General features: G+C 35.2%; 1 protein-coding gene and 1 long non-coding RNA gene across 14 annotated transcripts in view; one reads left to right on the top strand and one right to left on the bottom strand.

Annotated features, from left to right (window-relative positions):
* Nucleotides 1-10,054, bottom strand: part of LOC125243346 (protein rapunzel) — a 15,432-nt gene extending 5,378 nt beyond the window's left edge. The window contains exons 1-3 of one of the 7 annotated variants that reach the window (XM_048152944.1): nt 9,958-10,044; nt 4,515-4,574; nt 1-292 (exon numbers count right to left, since the gene is read on the bottom strand). The exon at nt 1-292 is cut by the window's left edge and continues 754 nt beyond it. In XM_048152944.1, coding sequence (XP_048008901.1) covers nt 1-237 — 237 coding nt within the window. In that variant the 5' untranslated portion in view covers nt 238-292; nt 4,515-4,574; nt 9,958-10,044. Of the gene's footprint in view, nt 293-2,274; nt 2,536-4,514; nt 4,575-7,677; nt 7,743-9,607; nt 9,744-9,957 lie in introns of those variants that run through there. The other 6 variants (XM_048152943.1, XM_048152942.1, XM_048152939.1 and 3 more) reach the window with 6 other exon arrangements.
* LOC125243348 overlaps nt 1-11,504 on the top strand; it is a 30,143-nt gene extending 18,639 nt beyond the window's left edge. For 2 of the 7 annotated variants that reach the window (XR_007179023.1, XR_007179028.1), the window contains 2 exons: nt 7,286-7,416; nt 9,306-10,666. This is a non-coding gene — a long non-coding RNA (uncharacterized LOC125243348). Of the gene's footprint in view, nt 1-7,285; nt 8,492-9,305; nt 10,667-10,916 lie in introns of those variants that run through there. The other 5 variants (XR_007179027.1, XR_007179024.1, XR_007179029.1 and 2 more) reach the window with 5 other exon arrangements.
* The last annotated feature ends 401 nt before the right edge of the window (nt 11,505-11,905 follow it).

Here is an 11,905-nt window from a genome sequence, read left to right as displayed (position 1 = left end):
GATCTGTTGGAGCACCTTCTTGTTCTTCTCTGAGATGGTTTCCAGCTTTTCGTGGATCTCCTTGAAGTCTTTGTGCATCTCATGGTCCTCCTCATCTACGAGGCCTTTCTTGACGACCCCGACCACCGAAGTCACAATCCCGAAGAGAGGATCTATGGAGGAGGCGAAGGAGGACACTTTCTCCACATAGCACAGCACTTTGACCGCAGTCGCTTTGATCTGCTGTTTTTCTGCCATAGATGGGTCTGAATCTTGGACTTCGGCTCTTCTAGTCTTTCAGTCTTGTCTGATTCTGAAATGAAAGGGGAAACAGAATAAAAACGTCTTCCTGAACAACATTAAAATTTGAAACTGGCATGGACATTTTATTCAGTTTGATTTTAAATTAAGATAGTAAGGACCAGATTTACAACAGCTTGCGGCAACACAAACCCTCTATTGTTGTTAAAAAAAAAGCAAATACTGTCAGGACTTACTAAAGACACACAGTGAAAAATTAGTGAAAAGGTGTGGACGTTTTTTTTGGCGTTACACTTTCTTCGTACATTGAATACAGAAGGCGGTCTGGCGGAAGCTAGATATTTACTTGTTAAATATGGATATTTTTCTTACACAAACACGTTGCTTCGCATCGGATGTGTCAGGATATTTATTAATATAATTCCGATTTTGTTCATCAGGAACAAGAAAGTCATATACACTTAGGATGGCTTGAGGGCAAGTAAAGCTTGGGGTCATTTTCATTTGAAAGTGAACGAATCCTTTAATAAATAATGTAATGAAATTTACTAAGGTTTGCACTAGTCAATTATTTGCAACATGTCATAAGCCACTAAGTTGTTAGATCACACACACCTGATTATCATAAGATTATCAGGTGTGATTATTATAGTACTGATTATTTTGCGACCCTATGTGAATTTGAGCTGCTCTTGATAGACTGAGTTGTCATTATTGAAATGATCTGACTGTCTGTGTTCTTTAATGTGTACATTAATGCAGAACTTTCCACTCCCATCTGCACTTTTATGGGATTGCGTTGGCAAGTCAACTTTTTTTGGCAAAAAATAGTGTAATTTCTCTGCTTGAAAACCTTTAGCCTTCAACATTGTGTGTATACTTTAAAAAGAGGGCAATTCCAAAATGCATTTCTACATTTTGAAAGTGAACCTGCAGTGTCAAAATAGAGAGATGCTTTGTGTAATTTCCTTCTCTGTTTGAGTATAAGTTTATACTAATATATTATATTGAGTATACATTTATATTTTAAATTGAAATTTAACCTTTCATTTCATTCAATGCTGAAAACTATCAAATAATTCAATGCAAAATTACAAAATGGACTATTTTACCTCATATTTGTGTGTTTTGCATTTTTATGCATCTTTCAGTATTAAGCCGTTGGATTAGCAACATACTAACATCAACCTCTATTGGAATCAATTTTGATTAGAGTCTCTTGTGCTTTTATTTGAGTTGCTGCCTATGTAGAGCATCCCAAATTGATCTCGTGAGGTTCAATAACCATCAGGTTCCTTAAAAGGCAGCTGTTTATCTAAGCAGTAGGTTTTGGAAATTTAATAAAGCTATATTTGTCTTTCTATGACCATAAAAGGTTGCTGTCCAGTTCTGAATTTTTCATGTCCAGAGCGGTAATAATCAACTGTACCTTTTTTTCCCCTCAATAAGTAACTAAAATTAAATGTTCACACCAGGGACATACCTGTAGATATTTAAAATATCTAAACTGTCTAATAAGTGTGTATAACATTAATTTTTATTTATAGGTTTTTGTGCATTCAGAAAGGAAGTTCACAGGAAGTATTGACTCATGTTCACATAAAATAAGGGATTTTTCAAAAGTACTAATCAAAAACCGGTTTGCACAGAAAAACAAACAAAACTAGTAATTCTAAAACTAAAACAATACAGTTGATAAGCATGTTGAGCTTGACATACCCATCAAACCACATGGCATAATGAATGATGTCATGTTTGTGATTTTATTCATGTTTATTTACTATAAACAAAACGATTTTTTAAAATGAAACAGTTTCTTGTATAACATGCAGTTTATCTTATCAGTCACTAAAATAGGTTTCTAGACTGAATGAATGGCAGTATGGCTTGTAAACAGGCTAACATAATTAGCTTCAGAGGGAGGTTAGATGAACAGCAAAACACATTCGGATACATGAAGCACCAATATTATGCCATACTCATGTCACAGGATACACGTTTAAGCAGGAGAATGTTCTAAGCTACAAATCTTACCTTTAAATGCGTCTGCAGCTGTTCAGTTCCCAATGGTGCTGCTGCTGTTTTTGTACAAGCAGCCACCATTTCACTGTCCGGTCTGAGAAACAGCCCCTCCCTCTTTGTCAAAAAAGGGCAGGGTGTGGGAGTGACTCATACCACAGCAATGCTGATTGGTTTAGAAGAGGAAAAAAAAAAAAAAAAAAAAAGAAAAGCATGCAGCTTTTCCGCAATCCCCTTTCTGAAGAACACACACACACCCTGCATGGAAAATGGCTGCAATGCGTTCTACCAAGTTCAGTAATGAATCTTGTCACTTATAGACAAGAATGAATAACTAGTGGGAGCAGATGAGTAAATTAGAGAACATTTAGTTTGCCTGAACAAAAAAAAAAAAAAAAAAAAAAAAGGAGAAGAAGAGGAAATTCCGACATTGACTAGTCTAATACTAATGCATGAGTCAAAAAGTATACTATTTGTATGTGGAAAAACAGTTTATGGGCCTCAGTCATCAAACACATGCTGAATGAATTTCTGCATACAGTAGATTATAAAACAATTCTTGCATTTAATTAAATGCAACAATTACATAAGAAGGTTTTATTCATTCAGATTGTGTGTGCGTGTGTAAAAATTTAGGAAGCAGGTATGTCCTGTTGTGGTTTATCTGGTTAAGTGAGAAAAAAAAAAAACACTAAAGCATAAACAAAGAATGAATGAACGCTGAAAGGAGAGGCTGTCGGGCAACTGTGCATGTCAGCTGCCACTGAACAGCTGTAAGAGAGTCAAGTTCATGACAGATGTGTGTTGTGACTGTGAACTTTGTGTGGGATCATTTTGTAAACAGAGTGCTGGCAGATTACATTAAATAGCTAAGAAAATAATATGCATTGAATGCTTGGAGGAAAAGGTCACATTTTCTGCACATTGCTGCACATTTTTAAAGTAAAATTTAAGGCTTTTTTAGACCTGAAGAAATAAAAATTAATACTATACATTAGGGGTGTGTAATATTGACAAAAAATATTTTTTAAAGTTGTTTCAAAAGCAATGTTTGCCACCTTAAATTGATTTCCAGGGGCATTTTTTCCTACGAAAGGGCATTTTTCTAAACTTATTTGATGTATGCCTCACCTTTTAGATCAAATTCTAACATTCAAAATCAATTCTATTAGAATAAAAGCACAGTATAGGGCTGTTACCAATCAAATGAAATCATGAACAAAATCTTTGCAATGCAGAGGTGACACAAAGCGGCATTAGAAGTGGCTTTGATATGTTTCAAAGTCTGCATACATTTAATTCAATTTAACTATGAAATTATTTCTAATTTTAACTTATTTTAATGAGCGAGTCATTCATTCAACTGATTTGTTCAAACGACTGATTCATTCAGGAACGAAGTAAGTGACCGCCTATATTGAAAGGGTCGTTGAATCAAAACTGATTTTCAAAATGCGGATTCAGTCAGTATATATAAAAAATATTTATACATGTCTGTTGCATAGAGACTTGTGCGGTTCTTCAGTTTGAAATTTTCGTTGGCGAAATGAAGAAAAAACAAACAATATTGACAATATTGTGTCTAAAATGTCAACTTATTGTTTATTTAACTGTTGTATAAAATAAATCATATTTGCAATCTTTCTGATTTAGGGAAAATGGCACTCTTGCTCATGTGATATTGTAGACTACATCATATCATATGATATACTTATAAGACAAAAATGCCCATGTATTTTGTATTTTGAGGACATAACTGCATACATCATGCAGTGAAAGTGTTAGTGACAAACTCATGTCAGCTCGCACGTCGTTAAAACAATAATTATGATATCATCATAGACAACACTTATCACACACCCCTAAGCACATAAAGAATGAACTTACGACGGTTACTGAACTGACATTTACCCATTTTCTTCTGCTTTCTCTTCCTTACGCGTGCAAGAGACAGTAGCTACCGCTGTCGTAAATGCCGCGAGGCCCGCGAATTGTCATGTGAACAAGCAAATCCACAAAGAAAAATAAAATACAAATAATATGTACGTTTTAATTTGGTAAATTATTTAGATATGTCTAAATCAAATTGCCGTCTAAAATTTAAGACCTCTCATAAGTATAAATAAGACTTAAGACTTTTTATGGCCTTACATTTTAAAAATTGAATTGAAGACTTTTTAAGGATCTGTGGGAACCCTGTTAACAGAGAATGAGTGTCACCTCTAACCAGTTAAGACAGGAAAATTAAATCTTACGTTGCAGTGAGAAAGACCAGATGTGCCAAATAGAGATCTTGTTTTTTTCCTCCCAAGTACCTGCAGCAAAACAGAGGGGGAAAAAGAAACTTTTAGCAAAGTATATTCAGAGAGTTTCGGGTCAGTTATTTGTTGAAATGTGATAATCTTGATAGTATCAGTTAGAATATTATCAGATGTTTGACACAGTATGCTGTCGTTTTCGAGCAAAGGTGTGTAGAAATGTACAGCTATTGTTGCAAACTAAAAGCCTGGTAATTTTTTTGTAAATATATATTACATTTCACACCTTCCTAACTAACAGGGAACACTCTCAGAACTTTAGCTAACATTCTGGCAAGGTTCTTTCAACATTATGAGCAAACATTCTTCCAGTAACATTAAAAGAACATTTGTTATCTGGTCTTTAATAGTGTTCCCAAAACATTAGCACAATACATTATTTACACATCGTTCATGGACGTTTTTGACTTGAAACATTTTAGATGGATGCTTATCATTTTTTAAATATTATTCAAAGAACATTCAGTTCCGTTCTAATTATGTTTGAAAAAAAAAAAAAAAAAAAAAAAATGAAAGCAAGACAGTATAATTCTAAAGGTTCAATCAATGTTTTATGTCACTTTATGGCTCTTATTATGGCATAACTCTACAGAAGCATAAAAGGTATGGTTATAAAATCTAACATCTTTTGTGGTGACAACGTTGGCATTGCAAGACAGTGACATATCCACAAGATATCAATGTTTTTGATGTCAAAGTACATAATGGCTCATTAAATAAAGACTTTACAAGATTAATACTATGGCATAATTGTACAGAAGTATGGCTGTAGTACAGAGAACTATAAAAATATAAAAGTTAATTTTTGTTAAAAAGCACTTTTAGATAGGCAACCGGCCATCACAATAAGGACACTGCATGATGCAGTATGAAGCTTTGTCAAATTCATCTACTCAGTTGAAAAACTATTGTCAAACAGAAAACTTTAACATTTACACTTGCTGGATTTACAAGTGTATGGGACAAAATTTAGTAGTAGTTTATGAGAGAAACAAGCTTATGAAACTTCACAGCAGAATTATGATGTGCCAAACTGTTGACTGTGATGGTATTGTACTGAGAGCTTGGAGGATCAAGCAAAAAAGCGGATGCAACTCTAAATAAGAGCATGTTTACTCTGCTTAAATTTTTCCATTGGAAACACAGACCCTTGTTCCTGATCCATCCAGAGGGGGCAGTAATTTACATTTTCAGATTTCTGATAAAAACACCAGACAGTGACAAAGTGAAAGGGTGTCATTGACTGTGATGCCCCCATGAGGCCTAAAATTTAACTCTTTAAATGCTGGATGGTTTTAGGATATGACTAACAAAGTTGCACCTACTACATCCTCCATCCTTTCTATTCTTTCAGTATTTAACCCTTTCAGTTCATCTTACCAAATATGATTAGGTTCATTTATATTAACTGAATAACTCACTTACTTATGACACAACTTCCGTCCATTTCCAACAGGAAAGACACACATAAAATCAAAAGATGAATGATTATTTATTAATAAGATGATCATTTTGAGTATTTAACCCTTTCAGTTCATTTTTATGCCTTATCTGTTGTAAACAAATATGATTAGGTTCATTATATTAATTGAATAACTCACTTATTTAAATATAACACAACTTCCCTCCAATTCTAACAAGACATGCACACATACAATCAAAAGATGAATGATTATTGATTAATATAATAATGACTTTTGAGTATTTAACCCTTTCAATTCATCTTTATGCCTTAACTTGTGTAAACAAATACAATTAGGTTCATTGATATTAACTAAATTACTCACTTATACAACTTCCCTCCATTTACAACAAGACAGACACACATCAAATCAAAAGATGAATGATTATTGATTAATATTATAATGACTTTTGAGTATTTAACCCTTTGAATTCATCTTTACGCCTTAACTTGTGTAAACAAATATAATTAGGTTCATTGATATTAACTAAATTACTCACTTATACAACTTCCCTCCATTTACAACAAGACAGACACACATAAAATCAAAAGATGAATGATTATTGATTAATATGATCATCACTGAAAGGGTTAATATGTCATCTGCACCAACACCAGCCCAACAGCAAAATGTTGTAAGTTTCATATTATATATACACATATAGATAGATAGATAAATAATAAAAAACTGTGCTGCCTTAACTAGTCCATATCAGAATGTAGACAAGGGTCCTGATGACTCTCTGGTTACACTAATCTGAGACTAGTCCATACTGTGTGCTTAACTAGTGCCATTCTCCATGCTTGACTAGAAAAACAGTTCATGTCAGAGTGTTTACACTCCACACTCACTTAGTTAAGACTGGAATATGATCTCCTAAAGGTTTCTCCAAGTTCACAATACTAACCATAACTCTTATAATTAGTTACTTAATTGTAAAAGATGATTATTTTTCATGCAGTTTTATTTAAAAACAGTTTTATATGCTTCAGTAAAGTGATAAACGATGCAGAGTGTCGAGTGAGTCAGGAAGTAAGCCGTCCCAACAGCACTCACCACTCCAAGGAGCGGCCATCTTTAAAGCTCTCTATCAGTTCACTCACAGAAGCTAATATGTCAAAATGATTTTGTAAAATCACATAAATACACAATAATATATATGATTTACAAGCTTACAGTACATTTAAGTGTGTTTAATTCTTCAGGGACCATCATTAACATGTTTCCTCTCTTTCTTTTGTACAGCATTGCCTGTCTGTCAAATTGGCTACTTCCCTTGGACAAGCAGCCAAGGGATCAGGACAGAACAATTGCTGACCATCTTTAACAAGCCAAAGCACAACAATTCAACATCTTCCTGTGTTTTCCCAACCAATGTGAGTATTTTAAAACATCTACAGCCCATTTGGAGTGGATCACTTTCAGCCAGCTGCTGTCTTCCCTGGTATAGCTCCCCCTAGCAGCTCCCTTCATATTTCCTTGTTCATGCTAACCATGATATCTATTCTCACCCTATACAGACACCATGCAAGACTTGTAAAAATCCATATACAGGCATGCATTAGGCCAATGTACATCCCAATGAGCCCATCCATCCATTAGTGGCCTGGGCCATTGGAGAACACAGCTCCTCTTACCTTTTCAGACTGCTCTCTCCAAAGTCCCTATCCCGACTGTAGCTACTTCTTCTTCCCAGCAAACACTGCAAAAGAGGCTCTTCCATTTTAGCTCAATATGGAGGGGTGTTCAAATTGGACTATACCATTTAAACTGATGTACAGATGGCCCTGGGGCCTCAAAAAGGGCCCTTTGGCCACCAATATTAATTCAAGTCTCCACTTGCTCCATTGCAGAGGCATGTATGAACCCCTATTGACCAGCCCCCTCCTCAAGCCACAGATGACCTCCCCCAATGACATTCAAATATTCCAGGCTTCCAACAGTCAGATAGTCTATACAGAGAACCGACTGTCACTTCTGGAGGCAGCTGAGGGCACACAGAGTCTCCTGACAGGCCAGCTGCCAAGCTCTGCCATTGGTGACACTGGTGGAAGCTATTCTTGGGGGGCTTTTTATTAAAATAAAGCTTTAAGTAATACATTAAGGGTTAGAATAAACTAAATTTATCCAAATAGGGGACTGAAATATGAGCCATCTATTGCATATGCTGGCACAGAGTTAAAAAGCACACTCTTCCAGTGGTGTCAGTGTGTGTCCAAATAGGACACCTGTTTCTATCATAAATAAAGTAGCTTAGCAGCCTTAGCAGTGGAGATTAATGTATATTTTAAGGAATACCAATCAACAGGTATACACGTTCTGATTTGAGACCAACCACTGTTTTATATCAATAAGAAAAGCCTCAATATCATCATAACACAGATTTTCTGAGGGCACAGACATTTCCAAGCTACTGCTCCTTTAAAGCCAATAAACATGCTCTAAAATTAACTCTTAAATTATCTCATTAATGCATGAATCAGCATACAAGAACAATATTCATCCAATAAAACACAAAATAATTATATGCAATCAGTGCATCATACTGTGATGCTGTAACGTACAAGTACTTTCCACATGTTCTGGACATGCAGACAGACAGATATTTTTTCTCTGCAAAATGGTGCAAACACAGGATAGGTGTTTTAAATGTGATCACTAGAATATTAGGATATCTTGAAACATAATGTATGCTAAAACTAAAAATAACTCCCACAGAAGCAAACATCTACCCAAGTGCACAGAGGTGTGAAGTCACAGGATGTGTAAGGTCACAGTTAGAAAAAAGATATCTGGGTATTGAAAAGCACATGTACAGACCTACACAAGGTTGCTTATTTTATTTTATCTTTTGTCTGTAACACCATGTTTTGCTCTTTTGTGTCACAGACTCAAACATTTATTATAATATTTGCATGTTTACCTGCTACAAATTAATGTAGTTTAGAAATATACAAGTTGAATGAATGTAAATTACATATGGTGTGCTAGTCTAGCAGTACCAGGGTTTGCAACACAAATTTGAAAACAAAAGGATTTTGAAGAATTTTGTGCATTTATTGTGCAATTCACTACTGTGCTATTATTATTCCATCACCATTTCTTTTTAAACATTTAAATTCAAAATGTTAAACATATAGAAAACATTTCAGTTCAAAAGAGCAAATAAAAAGGCTCTGGCTATTCAGTAGTTACTCAGTTTAGTCAAATCTATACATTGTCTCATGTTGTGTTTTTTTTTTTTTTTTTTTTTTTGTGAATCCAGAAGAAGTAGAAGCCACATTGGTAAGTCTTACAACCCTCCCAGTCTGTTCAGCCATTATATTTCTAGGTTTTTAACATGCAAATTAAAAGATTGTATAGCTGTTCATATGTTGTTATATAGGCCTATAATATGTTATCTCAGGACGTCTGTGGTCCTTAGGTAGACCATGATTGTGATTTCATCCTGTTATTGTCTTTAACTGGGTGAACTGACGGTGTTACAACACTCATCAGTAGCGGTGTCTGTACTTAAACATGCTTAGATACAAAAACCGAATCAACTAAAATGACAAAAACGCTTACCGGCGCCGTGCAAAAACTGAAGGGAGAATGCGGCAAAGCTGATAGCAGCGGATGGGATGTTTTGATAAAACTGAGAAAAATTACAATGCATTAAACTACCCAAGTCTTATGGCGAACACAATCCAATAACAATCGAGTGAAGGATTATTTTCAGACAGGCATCTGTTAACTGGCCGACGCTGTGTGTTTTCATCACTGACAGGTGTACACGGCCTAAGAATCAGCTAACAGATCTAATGTGAAATATCGCAACATCGCCTGACAACAGATTACTGATTCTGATATGATGCCAGGAACTGAGACAACATATGAAGGTACGATGAAAACAAAAATGTCAAACGTAGACTCACAGTCAGTCTTGATGTTCATGGATTGCTTTCAGAGATTTTGTATACGCGTCGCGTCCGTCAGTCATTTAGACAGACCTCAGCACAGTGTGCGTTTAAAGTCGTATTCTATAATATTTATAGCCTATAACGAATTGGCTGTATTTTTATATTAAATATAGACATTTGTATACTAATGTCAGAAATGAATAATAAATATTAGACATTAATTTAAAAATCCGACCTCAAGTCTAGACAAGCCTGTTGATTTAAAAGTCTTGCATGAAAGATTATTTTACTATTTTATTATAGGCCTACATTTGAAATGGTGATTACATTTGTTTGAGTTGTTCTTTTCTTTCTTTTGTTTTGTGTTTTCATTTAATGGAACTCAAGAAGGTTTCTTCAAGGTATGTTTTTTTGTTTTGTTTTGTAGCTTCCTTTATTACAAAATGAACAATATTTTTTGAGCAACTTCAATAATTTACACATATAGACAAACATGCCTTCTTTGACCTAATCTGAAATGCAGATTACCACATAAAAGATCTGTATATTAAGAGTAAGAGTGGCTGAAATGTAGGTTTCTTCTTTCTGTAAAGTTCAAGTCCAACAGTTTATTAAAGGGGTGGTTCAATGCGATTTCACTTTTTTAACTTTAGTTAGTGTATAAAGTTGCTGCTTGAGCATAAACAACATCTGCAAAGTTACAGCGCTGAAAGTTCAATGCAAACGGAGATATTGTCTTTTAAAGTTATGGCATTTTAATGCCTACAAAAACGACCGGTTTGGACTACAACAAGCTTTTTCCCGGGTTGGTGACATCATAAACTCTGCAAAACACGCCCCCGGGAACACGCAACAAAGTGGGCGAGGCCATGCAGCGCGGCATAATGGAAGTGGAAGAGTTGTGTACACCGGACGCGACGAGTCAAAAGATAATATAACCCATTAATCTGTGATATTTTCTACACTGGATGCAGCGCTGAAGACAGCTTCCAGAATCTACATGAGTTTAATGCTGGATTTCCACAAAGGCTTTTACTGAAAGAAGCAGTTCCTACTTTAAAAGCAGCTGTTTATTGGCTTCAAACTGTAAGTACATTTTATTGTTTGTACATGTCTTTTAAACATATAGTTCTGTTGCTATTTTCGGTTGCATCAAGGACATAAACAAAGACCAATGCGTTTTTGCTTCACTAGCCAGTTAGCTAAATTCTGCAAACACCAACAAACTTCTATGTTCATAGACAAACAGTTGTTCATGCTACAAATTAAACGCTACCTTTACAAAAATGCCACTACTCGGTCATGTATTTACTACAGTAAAGCTTTAATGAGGATAAAACCGTATATTGAAAGCTAACAAACAGCAGTGACAGCATATCTAAACACTTTGACACAAATACTAAATGAAATCCTATTCATGAACGTCCTTTTAAAGCCGCGATTGCAGAGGTTCTGCTTGACCCTCTTCATGTGGATCTGATTCGGGCTCAATTTGATACAGCAACATAGACGGCATTATTTACATTTTCACTGAAGCAACGAATGGTAAGGGGCGTGGCGTTTCCGGATGCTTCAGCGAATCACAATACACTGGGCCAGTTAACCAATCTGAGCACATTGTGTATTTTGTAGGGAGTGGCTTCATAGAAGCAGGAAGTCAAACGAGCCATTCATGACATTGGAAACAGAGGTGTAGAATAAAGGTAAAATATATGAAAAATACGGCTTTTTTTTTAAAAAATGAAGCATTAAGACATGTTAAACTGCGCCCCAAAAACACAATCAAGCCTAGAAAAAAACACTAAACCACCCCTTTAAGGCTTTGTCTTGGTTTTGAAAACTTTCTGAATTCCTTTAAAAGCTTGTGACTGAATGTCTTTATTGACAAGATGATGTGGGGGGAAATGTGTCAAACAATGGATAAACTTATATTCATCAACAGATTACTGTAATAATCAAAGAG

This window comes from Megalobrama amblycephala, linkage group LG13, assembly GCF_018812025.1.
Source record: "Megalobrama amblycephala isolate DHTTF-2021 linkage group LG13, ASM1881202v1, whole genome shotgun sequence".
NCBI lineage: Eukaryota > Metazoa > Chordata > Actinopteri > Cypriniformes > Xenocyprididae > Megalobrama > Megalobrama amblycephala.
The sequence above is the reverse complement of the archived record's forward strand: the minus strand, read 5'-3'. Positions and strand labels throughout refer to the sequence as shown.